The following is a 17,500-nucleotide window of genomic DNA, read 5'->3' as shown; positions in this document are numbered from 1 at the left end:
TGTGTGTGGGGGGGTGGTGTGTGTGTGTGTGTGTGTGTGGGGGGGGTGGGTGAGTGTGTGTGTGTGCGTGTGTATGTGTGTGTGTCTAAGCTCTTAATGGAGAGGCTTAGCTCTTGTTCCTCTGATGTTTAAAGGTTCTGAGAGAGAGATAGAGGAAAAGGACTTCAGCGCTGTTAAAATAGAAAAAGTTTTTTTAATTTTGAGTTCCACATACTTTGATTTCCCAAAAGTTTAAGTTGAGGCAACCTATTATTTTTGGCATTTTTATGCTTTATTGATAGTGTAGAGACAGAGTTGAAATGGGGCAGAGAGGGGAGTGACATGCAGAGAACGACCGCGGGCTGGAATCGAACCCGGGTCCGCTGCTGGTCGAGGCCCATGGGGGGGGGGGACGCCGTACCAACTGATCTAAGGGCGCCCCATGAATCAACATTTTGACCAACTGATATCACATTTTCAATACAGAGCATTTGAGTTTTTCCTTTTTACAGTTTTACCCAAACTCCTCGACAAAACTTTTATAAAAAACAAAAAAAAATCAAATCCTCCCTCCCACTTGCTGCCGACTCGTGTTGCAGTAAAAAGTCAGTGAGAACACACACACAATCACACACACACACACACACACACACACACACACACACACACACACACACACACACACACACACACACACACATCACTCACACACACACACACACACTCACACACACACACACACACACACACACTCACACAATCACACACACACTCGCACAATCACACACAGACACACACACACACACTCACACAATCACACACACACACACACACACACACACACACACAAACACACACAGTCTGGTTCTCAGCTGTAGAGCTCGCGGTCTGTTTGTAAACTCCTGAAGCAAAGAGACAAAGTATAACAATGTGTTTCTGAATACGGACTGTAACGTGCCTCTGCTTTAAAGCTACAGTGAGTAACTTTTTCATGTGAATAAATGTCTGTTACATTAAAAAAAACATTGCCAAACGAGTTGACACAAAGTTGATTAAGCCTCTGTCTACATGAGGTAAAGCCTTCAGTGATGGCACATGGATTTCATACCTTCTGCTGTACGTCCAGGTTTTTTTTCTTAGCAGTAGAATCAACAACTGAAACATTTCTTGGGCTCTTCTTGAGGATTTTTCTGAGCTCCTGCACCAGTGTCAGGGGGGGGGGGGGGGAGGGACACCAGTTTGTAAACGCTGCCATACTGAGAAATAATACAGAGAGAGTTTTGTGGAGCTGATAGGCTTAATCAACTTTGTGTCAACTCGTTTGGCCATGGCTTGAATGTAACGGACATTCATTTGTATGAAAAAGTTACGCACTATAGCTTAAAAAATAAATAAAAAATAATACGTGAACACCCCAAATTAACTTTCCCCATTTTAATCAAACCTGATACTACGGCCCCGGAAAAAAATGAAGAGACCAGTCTGGATTTTTCTTCAATCTTCATCTCTACATTACTTATTGAAAATGCTCTTTAATGACAATATTTTTATTGTGAATTTGGTAGAAATGTTGTCAGTAGTTTATATTATAAAACCCAAATGTTCATTCTACTCAAACATATGCCTCTAAAGAGTAAAAACAGGAGACATTGAACAATTTGGAGTGGTCTCTTAATTTTTTTCAGAGCTGTATAAGAAAAAGTTACGCACTAATAGCTTTATACACTTATAACTGCATACACAATAGGCAGTACTAAGGCTGGATGCTCTATACAGTGACGTTTAAGTGGCCTGTCAATCACTTTTGGGGGCGGGACCAGAGGTGTGTGAATGAGTCAATAGAAGGAGTGTTGGTCCCGGGAGCACAGCTGGTCTCTTCTCTATTGTTTGGCCTAATTGAACCGCACAGCACACAGTTAATCCCCTCTGTCACACGCACACACACACACACATGCACGCACACACACACACGCGCAGATAGACACACACACACACACACAAACACACGGATAGAAGCACACACACACACACACATAGATAGACGCACACACACACACACACGCGCGCGCAGATAGACACACACAAACACACGGATAGAAGCACACACACACACACACGCACTCTCACACACGCGCAGATAGACGCACACACGCGCAGATAGACACACACACGCGCAGATAGACACACACACGCACACACGCGCGCACATAGACACACACAAACACACAGATAGAAGCACACACACACACACACACACGCGCAGATAGACCCACACAAACACACAGATAGAAGCACACACACACACACACACACATAGATAGATGCACACGCACGCACGCACACACACACACACACACACACACAGATAGACACACACACATACACACACACAGATAGAAGCACACACGCACACACACACACACACGCGCAGCACCTTATTGGGTAATTAACTCCACCCTCTGTGGTCCCGGCAGGGGGCCGGGGGTCAGATGTGAGCAGGAGAAAATCTCTTTTATTGTGAAGGATGAATGTGTGTTTTGTTGTTGTTGTTTTCCCGCGTAGCCTCAAGCTGTAGCACACACACACACACACACACACGCACGCACGCACGCACACACGCACGCACGCACGCACGCACGCACACACCATTTGGTGAATGGCCTTTAGACTTTCTTTCTCCTCCCTGCTGTCAGTTCCTTTACTGAAACCCGTTTGTTTAGGACTTTTCACCCGTTCACCTACAAACTGTCTTTCATTGACGTTGCTGCGGAACATTCTTCATAGTCTCATAAGGTTTAGGGAGAGGAAGGCTAAAACAATACATGTCAAGTCAGCTGTCTGCACGAGATGTTTGAGTTTTAAAGGTGCAGTGTGTAATATGACATCATCAAGTAAGTTCTACAAAGTTCTAGAATGCAACGCTCCCTGGGTAACCCCAACCCTTTAGAATAATAACAGAAGCTACAGTGGCCTTCAAGGACAAGAACAATTGTAAATTTTAAACAATGCACCTGATGACATTCCAACTATTACACTTTCAAGATGGCGGCACTAGGCCTTGGTCCAAAATATGCAGAAATATGGACATATATGAGACCCTTTCTAAGGGAAAAAATAATAATTCAAAACATTTTTTTCAGCTATTATGCACTAAATTAAATGTACTTATGGATATTATAATCACTTTCTACAGAATCTGCTAGGAAATAAAACCCCAAATTCTACACACTGCAGGTTTAAGACTAGAACTAAAACTGTCACCATTTGAGCTGACTTATCATCTGTTATCGTGAGAAGTTATCTTTCTTATGTAATGAGAATGTTTCTTTCATACGTTTTATGAGCTTCAAATATTGAATTCTACAAACTAAGCACTTATTTTAGAAGTGTGTGCGTGGAATTAAAATCATTTATTAGGCTACAGTTGAAAACATTGCCTCTCTCTCTCCCTCTCTCTTCTCTCCCTCTCTCTCTCCCTCTCTCCCCCTCTCTCTCTCTCTTTCTCTCTCCCTCTCTCTCTCTCTCTCCCTTTCTCCCTCTCTCCCTCTCTCTTTCTTTATCTCTCTCTCTCTCTCTCAGTTGTGCATTTAAAGTACATTGTTGTAATGTCCAACCTGTAAAAGTAAATTGTTATAAGAGCGGTGAATAAAGTTGAATTAAAATCTTAACCTTTCTCTCTCTCCCTCTCCCTCTCCCTCTCTCTCCCTCTCCCTCTCTCTCTCTCCCCCCCTCTCCCTCTCTATCTCCCCCCCCTCCCTCTCTCCCCCCTCTCTATATCTCCCTCTCCCCCCCTCTCCCTCTCTCTCCCTCTCTCTCTCCCCCCCTCTCCCTCTCCACCCCCTCTCTCTCTCCCTCTCCCCCCCTCTCCCTCTCTTTCGCTCTCCCCCCCTCTCCCTCTCTCTCTCTCTCTCTCTCCCCCCCTTCCCCTCTCCTTCCCCCCCTCTCTCTCTCTCTCTCTCTCTCTCTCTCCCCCCCTCTCCCTCCCTCTCCCTCTCTCTCTCTCTGCCCAGTCCTTTGAGCAGGACAGTGGGTCTAAAGACAGCGATCGAGGTCAGATCCAGAGAGCAGCTAGTTCCATCATCTCCTGTCTGTCTAAACGTCACAACAGCAGCGTCATGTTGGCCGTGGTCGAGGTCAAAGTGGAGACGCAGGTCCCGTCTGCGCCTGTCGGTAAGTCACATGATCAGAATTTATGCTTGAATAACTTAAAAAAAAAACACATGTAGAGATGGCGCCCTTAGCTCAGTTGGTAGGGCGTTCCCCCCCCCTCCCCCCCCATCCCTAGTTTGACATATACATATATTTAGTACAATTTCAGTCGGACTAACACAATAAATATATCTTCTCTATAGTCATGTAAACATACTGACTATCAGATGACTCAGTCTGAAGTCCTCATAAGAACAGTAAATATCTGCTGATTTTCAGTGGAATTTGAGCCGTTCTCTCTCCCGAAAAGTGTGTTTCTTCTTTATTAAAGATAATTAAATTCTAGTAAATAGAGGAATTCTGTTGGATTTAAATATGTTTTCCGAGTATGTGCATAAGGCCAAATGCTCCTTATTTTCTTGCATAGGACCACCATTCTAACATCTCCTCTGACCCCCCCCCCCCCCCTCCCCCATAGGTTTACTATTGTTTTTAGTATGTACATGGGTCTGATAATGACCCTTCTAACATGTCTCTCCTCTGCCCGTCCCTTCAGGCTACCTGGTCCCCGTGCTGTGCTGTGTGTTCAGCCTTCTCTGGCTGTTCTGCATCGTGGTGTGTGTGTGGTGGACGCGCAAGAGAAAGAAAGAGAGAGAGAGAGCCGCACGATCGACAGAAGACTCCACTACCGTCAACAACCAACTGGAACCTCTGCAACGTAGCAACGTAATCGCCAAGGAAAACCGCGAAAAGGACATTCACAACGAATGCAAGAAGCTGATTGGCCCGTCAGATAGAGTGTGCGACGGCGCAGAAGGCCACGAAGAAGAAGGAGAGGAAGGGGACGAGGTGGAGTTAGAGAAGGAGCGCGAGGAAGATGAGGAGAAAGCTCCAGGAGGCATGGGGGAGATGGGGGAGAGGTTTACCCCAGCGAAGTGCTCCGTAGCTGGGGCACAGGACAGGGGGATGGGGGGTAAGGGTGGAGGTCTTGGAGGGGTGATTTGTACGTCGCGCAGCGGGCCAGTGAAAGCCCCACACCGGACAGCGTACAGCCCAAAAGACAACCGGTGTAAAAATCTGAACGCAGCGAAACTGAGCGAGGATATTAAAGACCATTATGTATGAACAGCGAGACAGGACGACGGACTTTTTTTTTTGTTTTTCCTGAAGCAAAAGATTCAAAAAGACAAAACTGCGATGTCTTCTCAATGTCACTGACTTTTCAAACTTCTTAAAAAAAAGCACCACAAGTGAAGATTACAGATGCTTTCATTTCATTTTTCTATTATTATTATTATTGTTGTTTTTTGTTTTTTCGTGACACCTTATTTAACTTTTTTGTCGTCTGCACGGAGGCTTATTTTACCCAAAAAACTGACAAACAAAAAATTACACAAAAGACAACAAAAAAAAAATGTACGTGGATTATACACAATCACAGCTTCTGGATTTTACTTCAATGGACACTCTGTTGGAATCAAGAGGAACTTTCTTTTCACCGCTCTGATTTTTAATTTTATTTTTTTTGCTGTTTTACAAACTGTCGCTGTTTTTCTACGGAAAGCTATTAGGGCCATGGGAGGGAGAAAGAGCAATCGAGGAATTTGAATTTGAATCTAAAATATTTGTAGGCCTATTGTGCAAAAAAAAAAATATATATATATATAAAAAAGACGAATTCAGACAGAAAGAGGTCGTAGCCCATTGACTGCCTTATAACGAAAGCAAAGATGCATCGTTTATGTTTTATTTGAGAGAGTGTCTGGTGTGTGTGTGTGTGTGTGAGAGAGTGTGTGTGTGTGTGTGTGTGTGTGTGTGTGTGTGTGTGTGAAGTTTGAATCTGTCAATACCTTTCCAACTTCACCGCAGTCTGGAGCTGTGGAGTTTATTCTCGCACATTTCGACTTTTTTTCTCAAAGTACAAAAGAAAGAAAAAATGTCCTCCTCTCCATTTTTTGGCCCTAATCCTCTTCCGTAGATTTCCACTTTGCCTAATCAGAACTAACGCTCACCTATGTTGTGTTGGAAAAGCCCTGCTAACGTCTTACTCATACTAACGTCCTACTCATACTCATTTTGACGTCAATTTGAGTATGTTGTGGTTGTGTAGGCGAGAAACGCCCAGATGAGTACTTACTTCCGGGAAGATTTTGTGTATGGATCGATAGTATACTTTTCCTACTCAACCGCCCCACAATGCATTGCGTTTTTTCAAACGACACAAAAGTTTTTTTTTAAACTCTTATTTGCTTCTGTGTACTTCAGTGTAAACGGTCCGACGAACCTCGCACACACAATGGATGGTTAAGTAGGCAGTATGTAGTTTATACATGTTGAGTATGTAGGAGGGAGGACGTTAGTAGGGCTTTTAGTATGTAGTGTATACATGTTGAGTATGTAGGAGGGAGGAGACGTTAGTAGGGCTTTTAGTATGTAGTATATACATGTTGAGTATGTAGGAGGGAGGACGTTAGTAGGACTTTTACAACACAGCCTATATAATATTTTCCTCTCGAGCTCTGAGATCTAAACTAACCCTGCGTTCCAATCCCCATACTTCCTTACTATTTAGTATGCCAGAAAAAGATTTAGGATGTCCCAATACATGCACGTCAATTGTAGTATGCTGAAACTACATAAATGCCCCTCTAACTCCAATAGCATTTTGGAGTATTCGTCTTTATTCATGACATTTCTCGACATAATGATAAAAAAAATTTCCTTATCTTATCTGATTTTTTTTTCTCTCCTGTCTGTGGCCCTAAAACTCTTCTGTACTTTAGTATGTAGTGTAGTAAAAAGACTAAAACTCTTCTGTACTTTAGTATGTAGTGTAGTAAAAAAGAAAGAGTATGAGAATTGGAACGCAGGGTAAACGTGACTGGCTGGCAGCTGCTAACATTGTTACTGTTCCATTTCCTGTCTGCCTTAGCCCAAACATGACGGGCCTTTTTCTACACTGTCTTCATAACATGTCTTCAATTTTATACAAAAAAAAATAAAAAAAAAACTATGAAAAAAAATTATTTTATATCCATTTTGAGTTTATTGAAAAGTTGGCACAGAGAATCCACTGTATGATGCATACTGGCATGAGTACATACTGGCATGAGTACATACTGGCATGAGTACATACTGGCATGAGCATTGTTTTGATTTTTGTTTACATTCATAAACACCCTTTCCATTTTGTGTTAACGCTCAAACTATACGCATATCCTTTCAAAATAATTGTCACTTATTGCTTTTTCCGCGAGTCCACACAAAAGATTTTTCAGTATTTTATTTTGGTAGGAAAGTGCCTTCAACCCCTTATGGTTTTTTTTTCTCCTCCTTATAGAGTTTATGCAGATTTTTTCAAATACATATAAAGGGAAAGATGTCCTAGTTAAGAAAAAAAAAACTCTTCATACCACAGTAAAAAGGTTTTTTTTTTTTGCGTTTGCAATGTACATATGTAAATATTTAAAAAAAATGGCTGTGTATATTTGAATATTTGAATTTAGTAACTTAAGTGATGCTTTGTATGATAGTTATTCTAAAGAATGAGACACATTTTTGTTGCTGTTTTTTTTTTTTTTTTTATGATGTCATTCCGTTTTATCAGTGTTTGTTGACAGGTTTTATACAGATTTTTTCAGACTGTGGTTCCGTTCCGAATCGCATACTTTCTACTGTATAGTATGTAGAAAAAAGATTTAGGATGTCCCGATTCTTGTGGCCAGATTTAGGATGGTTAGAAGAACCCGGATGTCCTACTTCATGCGGCCAAGATTGTTAGTGTTGAAAAGTGCATCCTATTTGGGCGATTCTGACCCACAATCCAGTGCGCACGTGAAGTGACGTAACATCGACGAAGCCTCCATATGAAAACAAACGGGGATGCGACGGATATAAAAGCAAGAGGCAAGATCAAGGCGCGATGTTATGATGAAATAAGAGAGAAAAGTATGTCCCAATAGTATGCCTACTGCATCCTAACTAGATTATTTTTATCGTCGGATGTAGTATGTAGAATAGAAAAAAGAAAGAGTATGCGATTCGGAACGCAACCTCAGTCTCTGGTTCCTCTGACTCATGAGCATTGGTTTAAAAATAACGAAAACTGATTGTTATTGTCTATTTGTCTTCTGAATCTTCTGTTTTTGTTTAGTCACAGCTGTTAAAAACACAAATACACAGTTTGTCAAAGGGTTCCTCAGGCCTGTCAATCATTTAGAAAAGTTTCTGAGTAGTCAGTGCTACAACTATAATAAAACCTATAAGTCCAGTTCATTTCAATGTAAGAGTTCCAAGGTGAATTTTGATGTTTGAGGGGATGTTTTGACCCCCCAAAATAGATTTTTAAGGCCACCCCACCTGAAAAACATCATCTTTTATAAGTGTTATTTAAATTTCAGATATTCAAATGATGTTGAAAAGCTATTTTACCACCTATAATTCGACAAATCTTATGGGGCATCCTACTTGCAAAAAAAAAATGCCCCTTCTAGAACTACAATTTGTATGGCTACATTTTATTTTTTCTAATTCTAGTATCCAGTGTTTCAAATTCTCTATCAAGAGACCTCATGTGGGCCAACCCTTCAACTAGGCAATGTTAAGTGTCTTTCATTTCAATGCTAAATTATGTTTTACATTTCATGCTGGTGTTTCACAACCAATCGGCTGTATTTATGTTTGTCATTAATAAAAAACAACTATTTGTTAGCATCCTGTGTGAAATAATCAGTGTAAAGGCAGGTCAATACTGGGGATCCACCATTTTTAATTTATGTCAATGAACCCTTTACGAAAGCCGATCCCCTCCTCATTGATCCATAGTAAACTTTAATTTGATACACAGCTCTGGAAAAAATAAAGAGACCAGTCTGGATTTTTCTGTTATTGTTATCTCTTTATTACTTAATGGAAATGCTCCTTTAATGACAATATTTTTGTATTGAATTAGGTAGAAATGTTGTCAGTAGTTTATACTACAAAACCAAAATGTTCATTCTACTCAACTATATGCCTATAAATAGTCAAACGAGAGACACTGAATATTTGGAGTGGTCTCTTGATTCTTTCCAGAGCTGTTATACTGCAGGATGAAAATTGCAGCAGTGAAAGACTCTGTACTGGTGTATTTATGCACTATTTCTTTTGTCCAATACAATCGTTGAAAATGACTGAATATGCGTCACCTTATTTACTTGTTAAATATAGTTAAAATCCCCTATACACAAAACTGTCTGGAGATTTATGCACAGTAGCAATTTTTTTTTTTTTTTTAAGATTATTTTTTGGCATTTTCAAGCTTCATTAGACAGTACAGAGTTGAAATGGGGAGACAGAGAGAGAGGGGGGGAGGAGGATGACCTGCAGTAAAGGTCCACGGGTCGGATTCGAACCCGCGACCACTGCAACGAAGGCCGGAGCTGATATGGTACGCGCTCTATCCACTACACCACCGGAGCGCCCCCACAGTAGCAACTTTTATGCCACTTCTGACAAGTTTGGTGTGACATAAGTGCAGATTAGACGCAAGAAAAGGCTGTTAATTGCAGCCTTTTTATGAAAATGAGGGGAAACTAAATGTTGTAATACAAGTGAGGACATTTTTTTATAGCAAAAATAAAGACCACTTAAAATTGTTGAAACTTTTGGTGCATAACATTGTAGATTGAACAGATTTTGAACAAGGATTTGACTATCCTCTCTAAATTTTTGGGACTCAAAAACAACACTTATCCATTACTTATTCTTATTTTGAAAATCTCCATATGACACAAAATAAAGTACCCCCCCCCCCCACACACACACACTCCGATGCATCTACATTATTCTTTTCCAAAACACACTTACAGACCACAGGTTCCCAACAACTTTAAAAAACACTGCTGCCACTCTCTCTCTCTCTCTCTCTCTCTCTCTCTCTCTCTCTCTCTCTCTCTCTCTCTCTCTCTCTCTCTCTCTCTCTGTTTCTCTCTCTCCTTCTCTCTCTTTCTCCCTCTCTTTCTCCCTCTCTCCCCCCTCTCTCCCTCTCTCCCTCTCTCTCTCCCTCTCTCTCTCTCTCTCCCCCTCTCTCTCTCTCCTTCTCTCTCTCTCCTTCTCTCTCTCTTTATCCCTCCCCCCCCCCCCTCTCTCTCTCGCTCGCTCGTATATTTCAGTTATAAATTCAGCATTTTAACAGTCTGTTGACAGTGGAGATGCCGGGCAAGGCAGCTGAGATTCTAGTGAGTAATCAAACCACTACTTACCACACTAACCGCTTGCTAACGCCTGCTTAAGGGCCCTTTAGTAGGCCATCAGGGTAACTAAGAAACGGTATCTAGAGCACTACCTTTAAAATGAATTCTTACACAGACTAAATGCCTCGTTTCCACCGAGTAGAGCGGGTCGGGTCGGAGCGGTTCAGTCCGGTTATTTAGACACATACTTTGGGTTACAAATTATCCACAAAATATCCTACAGTAAGACCCTATAGTGCAAGTACACAGTATCCACATCATATACAGATCAAAAAGTGTGTTGGTTTGGAATGGGTTCAAATCGCGGAGGTTGAGTGTGTGTCCTAAATAATTTTCTGCCATCTCCTCGTGTGTCTATTCTGGTCTAATGAAGGGAACAAAGTTGTGTTGTTGTTGTTCATGTTGTTGACTGTTTTGGTTGTTAAAGGCCTACTTCACCGGTTTGAATATGAAGGTGTATTGTGTATAGGGTTAAAAAAAACACTCTTTCTGCCTTTTCTCAGGCTAGGATGAACCGATTTTAATTTTTTTTGCACATTTATACTACATAGGATCTCAGAATTCAATACACCTTCATATTCAAACCGGTGAAGTAGGCCTTTAAGTGTTTGTATAGGAGTCTATTTCTGCACTAAGAAATACACAGGACTAGTTAAAGGCGTAGTCAGTGATTCTGGAGAACGCTTGTTGTCAAAATCACTTTTTTTTGGTCATACTCAGTGAATATCTCCTCATGATCCGCTACCTGTCTGTACTGTGTGTGGGGTAAAAAAAAATCAGGAATTGCCTAGGCCCTAGCTAGCAACATGCCCGTTTACAGAGCCTAGGCTGTGTATTAACACTGGATTGTTTTTCAGCACACACACACACACACTCTCATGGACAGGTAGTGGATCGTGAGGAGACATGCACTGATTTTGACTCAATTGATTTTGGCAACAAAAGTTTCTCCAGAATCACTGACTCCACCTTTAAAACGTTTAGCATTACCTAGTACCTACACAGCTGTAGTGGTGGAACATAAATCACTATTATTTGATGAATATCATGTTTATTCAAATGTTTATTTTGTTCTGTTGACAATGCTGATTCATATCATGCGAAAAAAAACTCAAATTCATATTTCTGTCGTTTCTTCACGTTGTGCTGAGCCTCACCGGAGGGGCTGAAAGCGCAGAAACCTTTGTGATTATTTTGTACAAATATTTGGTAAAAAGTATTTTGGTTTGTTAGTGGAATTTTCATTTGTTTGTTCTTAGAACAATCCTATTATTTATTAAAGTATTTTATACCAAAAGTTAATTTCGTTTGGTCGTTTTTTATGCTGTTTTTCCTCCTCGGTTACTGTTGTTATCGTTGTAAAGCTTTCTGTACAACTTACCTTTTTTTCTAACTTTACCTTTACCCATATATAAAAAGGCTAATGTATGCTAACTCTTCACCTTAGCATGCAATGACCGAACGTCCTGTTTTTTTCCTGGAATGTCCCAGTTTTCACCAAAATTTGAATATTAATTTCACTATTTTACTCATTTTCAGCTCCTAAATGGACCTTTATCATGTTTTATTACATGGCACTTTGAGAATCCTATGTAAATCACAGCATTCTACAGGTCTGTTATTTCCAGCTAGCAGACCGCTGTCAAGGGCCGTTGCTAAGGACCTACGTCACAGTTTTGATGGATAGACGTCCACAAACAGGGCTACTACTCGTTCAGAAAACAATGGAATACTTTTTCAACATGACTTTGCATGTATCAGGAGAGCAGGGAACACAGGAGTCATGGTTAATGTCCGACAGGACTCCAGTCAACACGACATGAGTAGGCTACTTTGGCCGCATATTGACAAATTAGACAGTAACTTCAGGCTGCAGCCCGCAATGTAACTGTTCCGCAGTCATTTTCTTCGTGAATTGTGTTATTTATGTTGGGGGATGATGCTTGTTAGCTAGATGGAGCTCTTGTTAAACAAATTGGCCGATTACAATTATTATTTGTACAGTGTGCGAGTTTTGAGTTGTGTTAGCAAAACAGTAGCTCTAGCTAACAGCTGAGCCGGAGCCTCCGGTCAGCTGAAGCAGACAGTCTAGCGGGGCGAGCAGACTATTCCCCCGTTACTAGGTCGTATCCTTGGTCGTTCCTATTTACTGGTGTATTAAACTACGTTTTCATTACATAAGAACCTAGTGGGTTTGCAATGACTATTCCAGTTGTTAGACAAGGTCTCAGGGTTGCTGGGGAAACGAGTTGTTTTTTGTTAAACTCTTCTAGGTTGGCCGCAGCTTGACATAGTAACCGTTGCTACTGAGTGAGTTCCGACCGTGTAGCGGACTGTTTTTGGCTGTTAAAACCATAAAAACAACATGTTGCTAAAATGAATCGCTTTATTTTTTGTAGTAGCCATGTAATAAGCGGGATAAAGTATAGCGAACGGGTCACTTGCTAGAAATAAAAACCTTCAAGCTGAACAAGAGCCCTCCGCTGCGCGTCGGGCTCCTGCTTCAGCTTGTCGGTCTTTATTTCTAGCAAGTGACCCGTTCGCTATACTTTATCCCTTACTTATCCATTACATAAACTAACTATTATAAAACATATTATTTCCACATGAAATGCAAAAATATCCCCATCCAAACTCTTTCAGACACAGAGTTAATTTATATATTGTCACTTGCTTAATTAAACTTTTAGCATATACCTTTAAATATGTTATAATAGCCACAGTATAAGTGTTTGATAAAATGATTAAATGTAGGTTTTGTAAAATCTTTGTAAAATTTTTTTTTTTTAAATTTCATTCATATGATGAATACAATATACAGCTCTGGAAAAAATGAAGAGACCACTCCAAATGTTCAGTGTCTCTCGTTTTACTATTTAGAGGCATATGTTTGAGTAGAATGAACATTTTGGTTTTATAATATTTAAACTACTAACAACATTTCTACCAAAGAAATTCCAATACATTTTTTGTCATTAAAGAGCATTTTCAATAAGTAATATAGAGATGAAGATTTAAGAACAATCCAGACTGGTCTCTTAATTTTTTTCCGGAGCTGTATATATTTTTTCTGAGATGGAATTTATCGGTTAGATAAATGAAGGCTTACTACCTGGTGCAGTCATCCAAGTTGTCAATCAACCACCTCTCCCGCCTTGCTACGCGCCCTGACCAATGAGGTGAGTCGTTGGCCTGCCTCCATCTGCCGCCTGTAAACCACATTATAGCAAATGATTATCTTCACCCTGCTCCTGCAATGTTAAGTGTCTTTGCTATCAATGCTAAATTCTCCCTGCGTTCCAATCCCCATACTTCCCTACTATGTAGTATGCCAGAAGAATATTTAGGATGTCCCAATACATGCACGTCAATTGTAGTATGCCAAAAATACCTAGATGCCCCATTAACTCCAATAGCATTTTGCAGTATTCGTCTTTATTCTTGACATTTCTCGACATAATGAGAAAAAAATCTTCCTTATCTGATTTTTTTTTCTCTCCTGTCTGTGGCCCTAAAACCCTTCTGTACTTTAGTATGTAGTGTAGTAAAAAGACTAAAACCCTTCTGTACTTTAGTATGTAGTGTAGTAAAAAGAAAGAGTATGAGATTTGGAACGCAGGGTATATTTTAATTTAACACCACAAGCATTTATTTGTCAAATACAAATGCTTTTTCTACACGTCATGCTGCCATGATGTCATGATGTCATGATGTCTCACAACCAATTGGCTAAATTTAAACCTGCAGTGTGTAGAATTTTGGGTTTTATTTCCTAGCAGATTTTGTAGAAAGTAATTATAATATCCATAAGTACATTTGATTTAGTGCATAATAGCTGAAAAAAATTTTTTGAATTATTATTTTTTCCTTAGAAAGGGTCTCATATATGTCCATATTTCTGCATATCTTGGACCAAGGCCTAGTGCCGCCATCTTGAAAGTGTCATAGTTGGAATGTCATCAGGTGCATTGTTTAGAATTTAGAATTGTTCTTGTCCTTGAAGGCCACTGTAGCTTCTGTTATTATTCGAAAGGGTTGGGGTTACCCAGGGAGCGTTGCATTCTAGAACTTTGTAGAACTTTCTTGATGATGTCATATTACACACTGCACCTTTAAGTCTGTCAATGTTAAAAAAAAAAACACAATATGAACCATCCTGTCTGGAATGATCAGTGCATACTACGAATTTTTTATTATTATTTTTTTGAACCCTTAACAAAAGCCGATCCCTCCTCATACATTCATAGTACATTAAAATGTTAAATGCAGCAGTTAAGTTAAAGACACTGAACTGGTGTATTTCTTCAGTCTGCCGCCTTTAAACGTCATTATAGCAAATGATTAACTTCAGCCTAGCTCTGCCTGAAAGCCTCCAGCAGCTGTGTGGTGATCCATAATGCTTCCCGGGGCGCTGTGTGTGTGAGAGTGTGTGTGTGTGCGTGCGTCCGTGTGTGTGTGTGTGTGTGAGAGAGTGTGTGTGTGCGTGTGTGTGTGTGTGTGTGTGTGTGTTCATTAACCCAACAGGTGTTTTTGGAAGAATGGGAAACGTGTGTGGAATTCTGGATGCCGCGTATCTACGTAGGGTCACATGCATGTATGATTCTTGGCTTACTTGGAAAAATACAATTAAAGGTGCAGTGTGTAGTTTCAAGGGAACGGGGATTTGTTTACATTTGAATGGCCTGCACAGTTAGTTTACAAAATGTATTTTCTACACATGTAATTCTTAGTATTGAATAATTCTGACATTATACATCAAAACTAAATTATTCTGAGGAACCTGGAACCAAACGTTAAGACTAGAATATGTTTGTAAACCAAACTGTGGGCCCTGCTGCTGTAAACAACAACAGTGAAACAGTAACTTTTCAGGAAGCTTTCTAACTTCAAACAGTGTTCCAGGGATCTACATTTTCCTGTGAGGAAAGTTTGTTTATTCAGTTGTGAGAATATACCTTAGAAAATGTTTCACATCTCTGACACACACAACGTTGCATTGTGCAGCTACTTGAAACAACTATGTCCTGCATACGGACACATACACACACACACACACACACACACACACACACACACACACACACACACACACACACACACACACACACACACACACACACACACACACACACACACACACACACACACACACACACACACACACACACACACACACACACACACACACACACACACACACACTAGCAGTAGTAGGAAGGGCCATTGTTGGTTGGGGTTTCAGATGGCGTGTCATTCTACAATGCAGCATGAAAGATGACACCAGATTCCAACCGGAGCTGATGGCTATGGTCAAGGCTACTGGTCCATTTTTACAGGCAGAGTTAGTGTGCTTATGTACGTGTGCTTTAGTTGCAAATATTTGATTTTAAAAGTAAATTTTTGACTGCTTACAAATGGTAAATGGACTCCACTTATAGTATATAGCACTTTTCCCTGGCTTTTTAAAGATATATTTTTTGGCATTTTTATGCTTTATTGATAGTGTAGAGACAGAGTTGAAATGGTGCAGAGAGGGGAGTGACATGCAGAGAACGACCGCGGGCTGGAATCGATCCCGGGTCCGCTGCTGGCCGAGGCCCATGGGGGGGGACGCCCTACCAACTGAGCTAAGGGCGCCCCCTTTTCCTTGGTTTTTCACAGACCCAAAGCGCTTTACATTGTTTTGTACACATTCACCCATTCACACACACATTCATACACCGATATACGCTACTGGTCTATTTTCACAGGCAGCACGTTGAGTGTAAAGGTGTAGTCAGTGATTCTGGAGAACGCTTGTTGTCAAAATCAGTGAATATCTCCTCCTCACGATCCACTATCTGTCTGCCCTGTGTGTGCCCTGAAAAAGAAATCCAGCTTTAATACACAGCCTAGGCTCTGTAAACAGGCTTGTTGCTATAGCTATGGTGGTCCCCCCTTTTGATAATTTTCTTCATTTTTCTCCAGAATGGGTGACTGCACCTTTAAGTGTGCTTTTGGTTGACAAATCATTCCAATATTTGATCTGAAAAGTTAAGTTTTTACAGCTGACAAAACACTTAAAAGATTAAACAATATTTTAACGTGGATAAGAAGTCCTTAACGTGCCTTAAAGGTGCAGTGTGTAATATGACATCATCAAGAAAGTTCTACAAAGTTCCAGAATGCAACACTCCCTGGGTAACCCCAACCCTTTCGAATAATAACAGAAGCTACAGTGGCCTTCAAGGACAGGAACAATTCTAAATGTTAAACAATGCACCTGATGACATTCCAACTATGACACTTTCAAAATGGCGGCACTAGGCCTTGGTCCAAAATATGCAGAAATATGGACATATATGAGACCCTTTCTAAGGGAAAAAATAATAATTCAAAAAAGAAAATTCAGCTATTATGCACTAAATTAAACGTACTTATGGATATTATAATTACTTTCTACAAAATCTGCTAGGAAATAAAACCCAAAATTCTACACACTGCAGGTTTAAATGTAACGTTGAACAGTTCAAAGTGTAAGGGATTCCAATGCAATAGGTTTGATGTCACTATCCACAGGCTTTGGTCCAGTCCGGCTGAAGCTAAATTTAGACCTCAGCTGTCTAAGCTTTACTGAAGGATGTAGCCTAAGTATTTTCCACAATAACATTCTTGATATATTTTATTACATGTTTAATTGTAGCAATAATAACTATTATAACTTATATTTGGGCGTGAGAAAGTTGTGTTGAGACAGTTTTAAAACATGTGAACTTATCTTTAAAACTAATTAGACTAACATAAGAATACTTGGTATATTTCCACCCCAAGCAAATGCTATGTAGACAGGGAACTATTCACAGACTGTTGGTGCTTTCAAATTGTGTTGTGTATTTAAACCATGGGGATGCACCAAGCCCATTAGAATGACCTGGAGATAGGTGGTACATGTTGTTTTAAACCATTTGTTGCTTAAAATACCTTAACACATACGATAACAATAGCACATTCTGTCACGTCTGTTGACTTCTCGTGACTCAAGCAATGGGAAGCTGTCAAAACACAACCTTTTGAGATGCAATTGAAGGCAGCGTTTTGCTAACAATTCAAATTCAAATGCAGTCACTCATTGGCTGTTGTAGATGTCACTCAACCCAAGT

General features: G+C 40.4%; 1 protein-coding gene across 1 annotated transcript in view; it reads left to right on the top strand.

Annotated features, from left to right (window-relative positions):
• The window catches only part of LOC307261906 (protein jagged-2-like), a 52,455-nt gene extending 43,421 nt beyond the window's left edge, over positions 1-9,034 (top strand). Inside the window, exons 22-23 of the mRNA XM_080042583.1 lie at positions 3,990-4,149; positions 4,685-9,034. Coding sequence (XP_079898709.1) covers positions 3,990-4,149; positions 4,685-5,253 — 729 coding nt within the window. The 3' untranslated portion in view covers positions 5,254-9,034. The remainder of the gene's footprint in view (positions 1-3,989; positions 4,150-4,684) is intronic.
• Positions 9,035-17,500: the final 8,466 nt, after the last annotated feature.

Source organism: Ammodytes marinus (genome assembly GCF_949987685.1).
Source record: "Ammodytes marinus genome assembly, chromosome: 15".
Classification (NCBI taxonomy): domain Eukaryota; kingdom Metazoa; phylum Chordata; class Actinopteri; order Uranoscopiformes; family Ammodytidae; genus Ammodytes; species Ammodytes marinus.
This window is presented reverse-complemented; position numbering and strand designations above follow the sequence as displayed.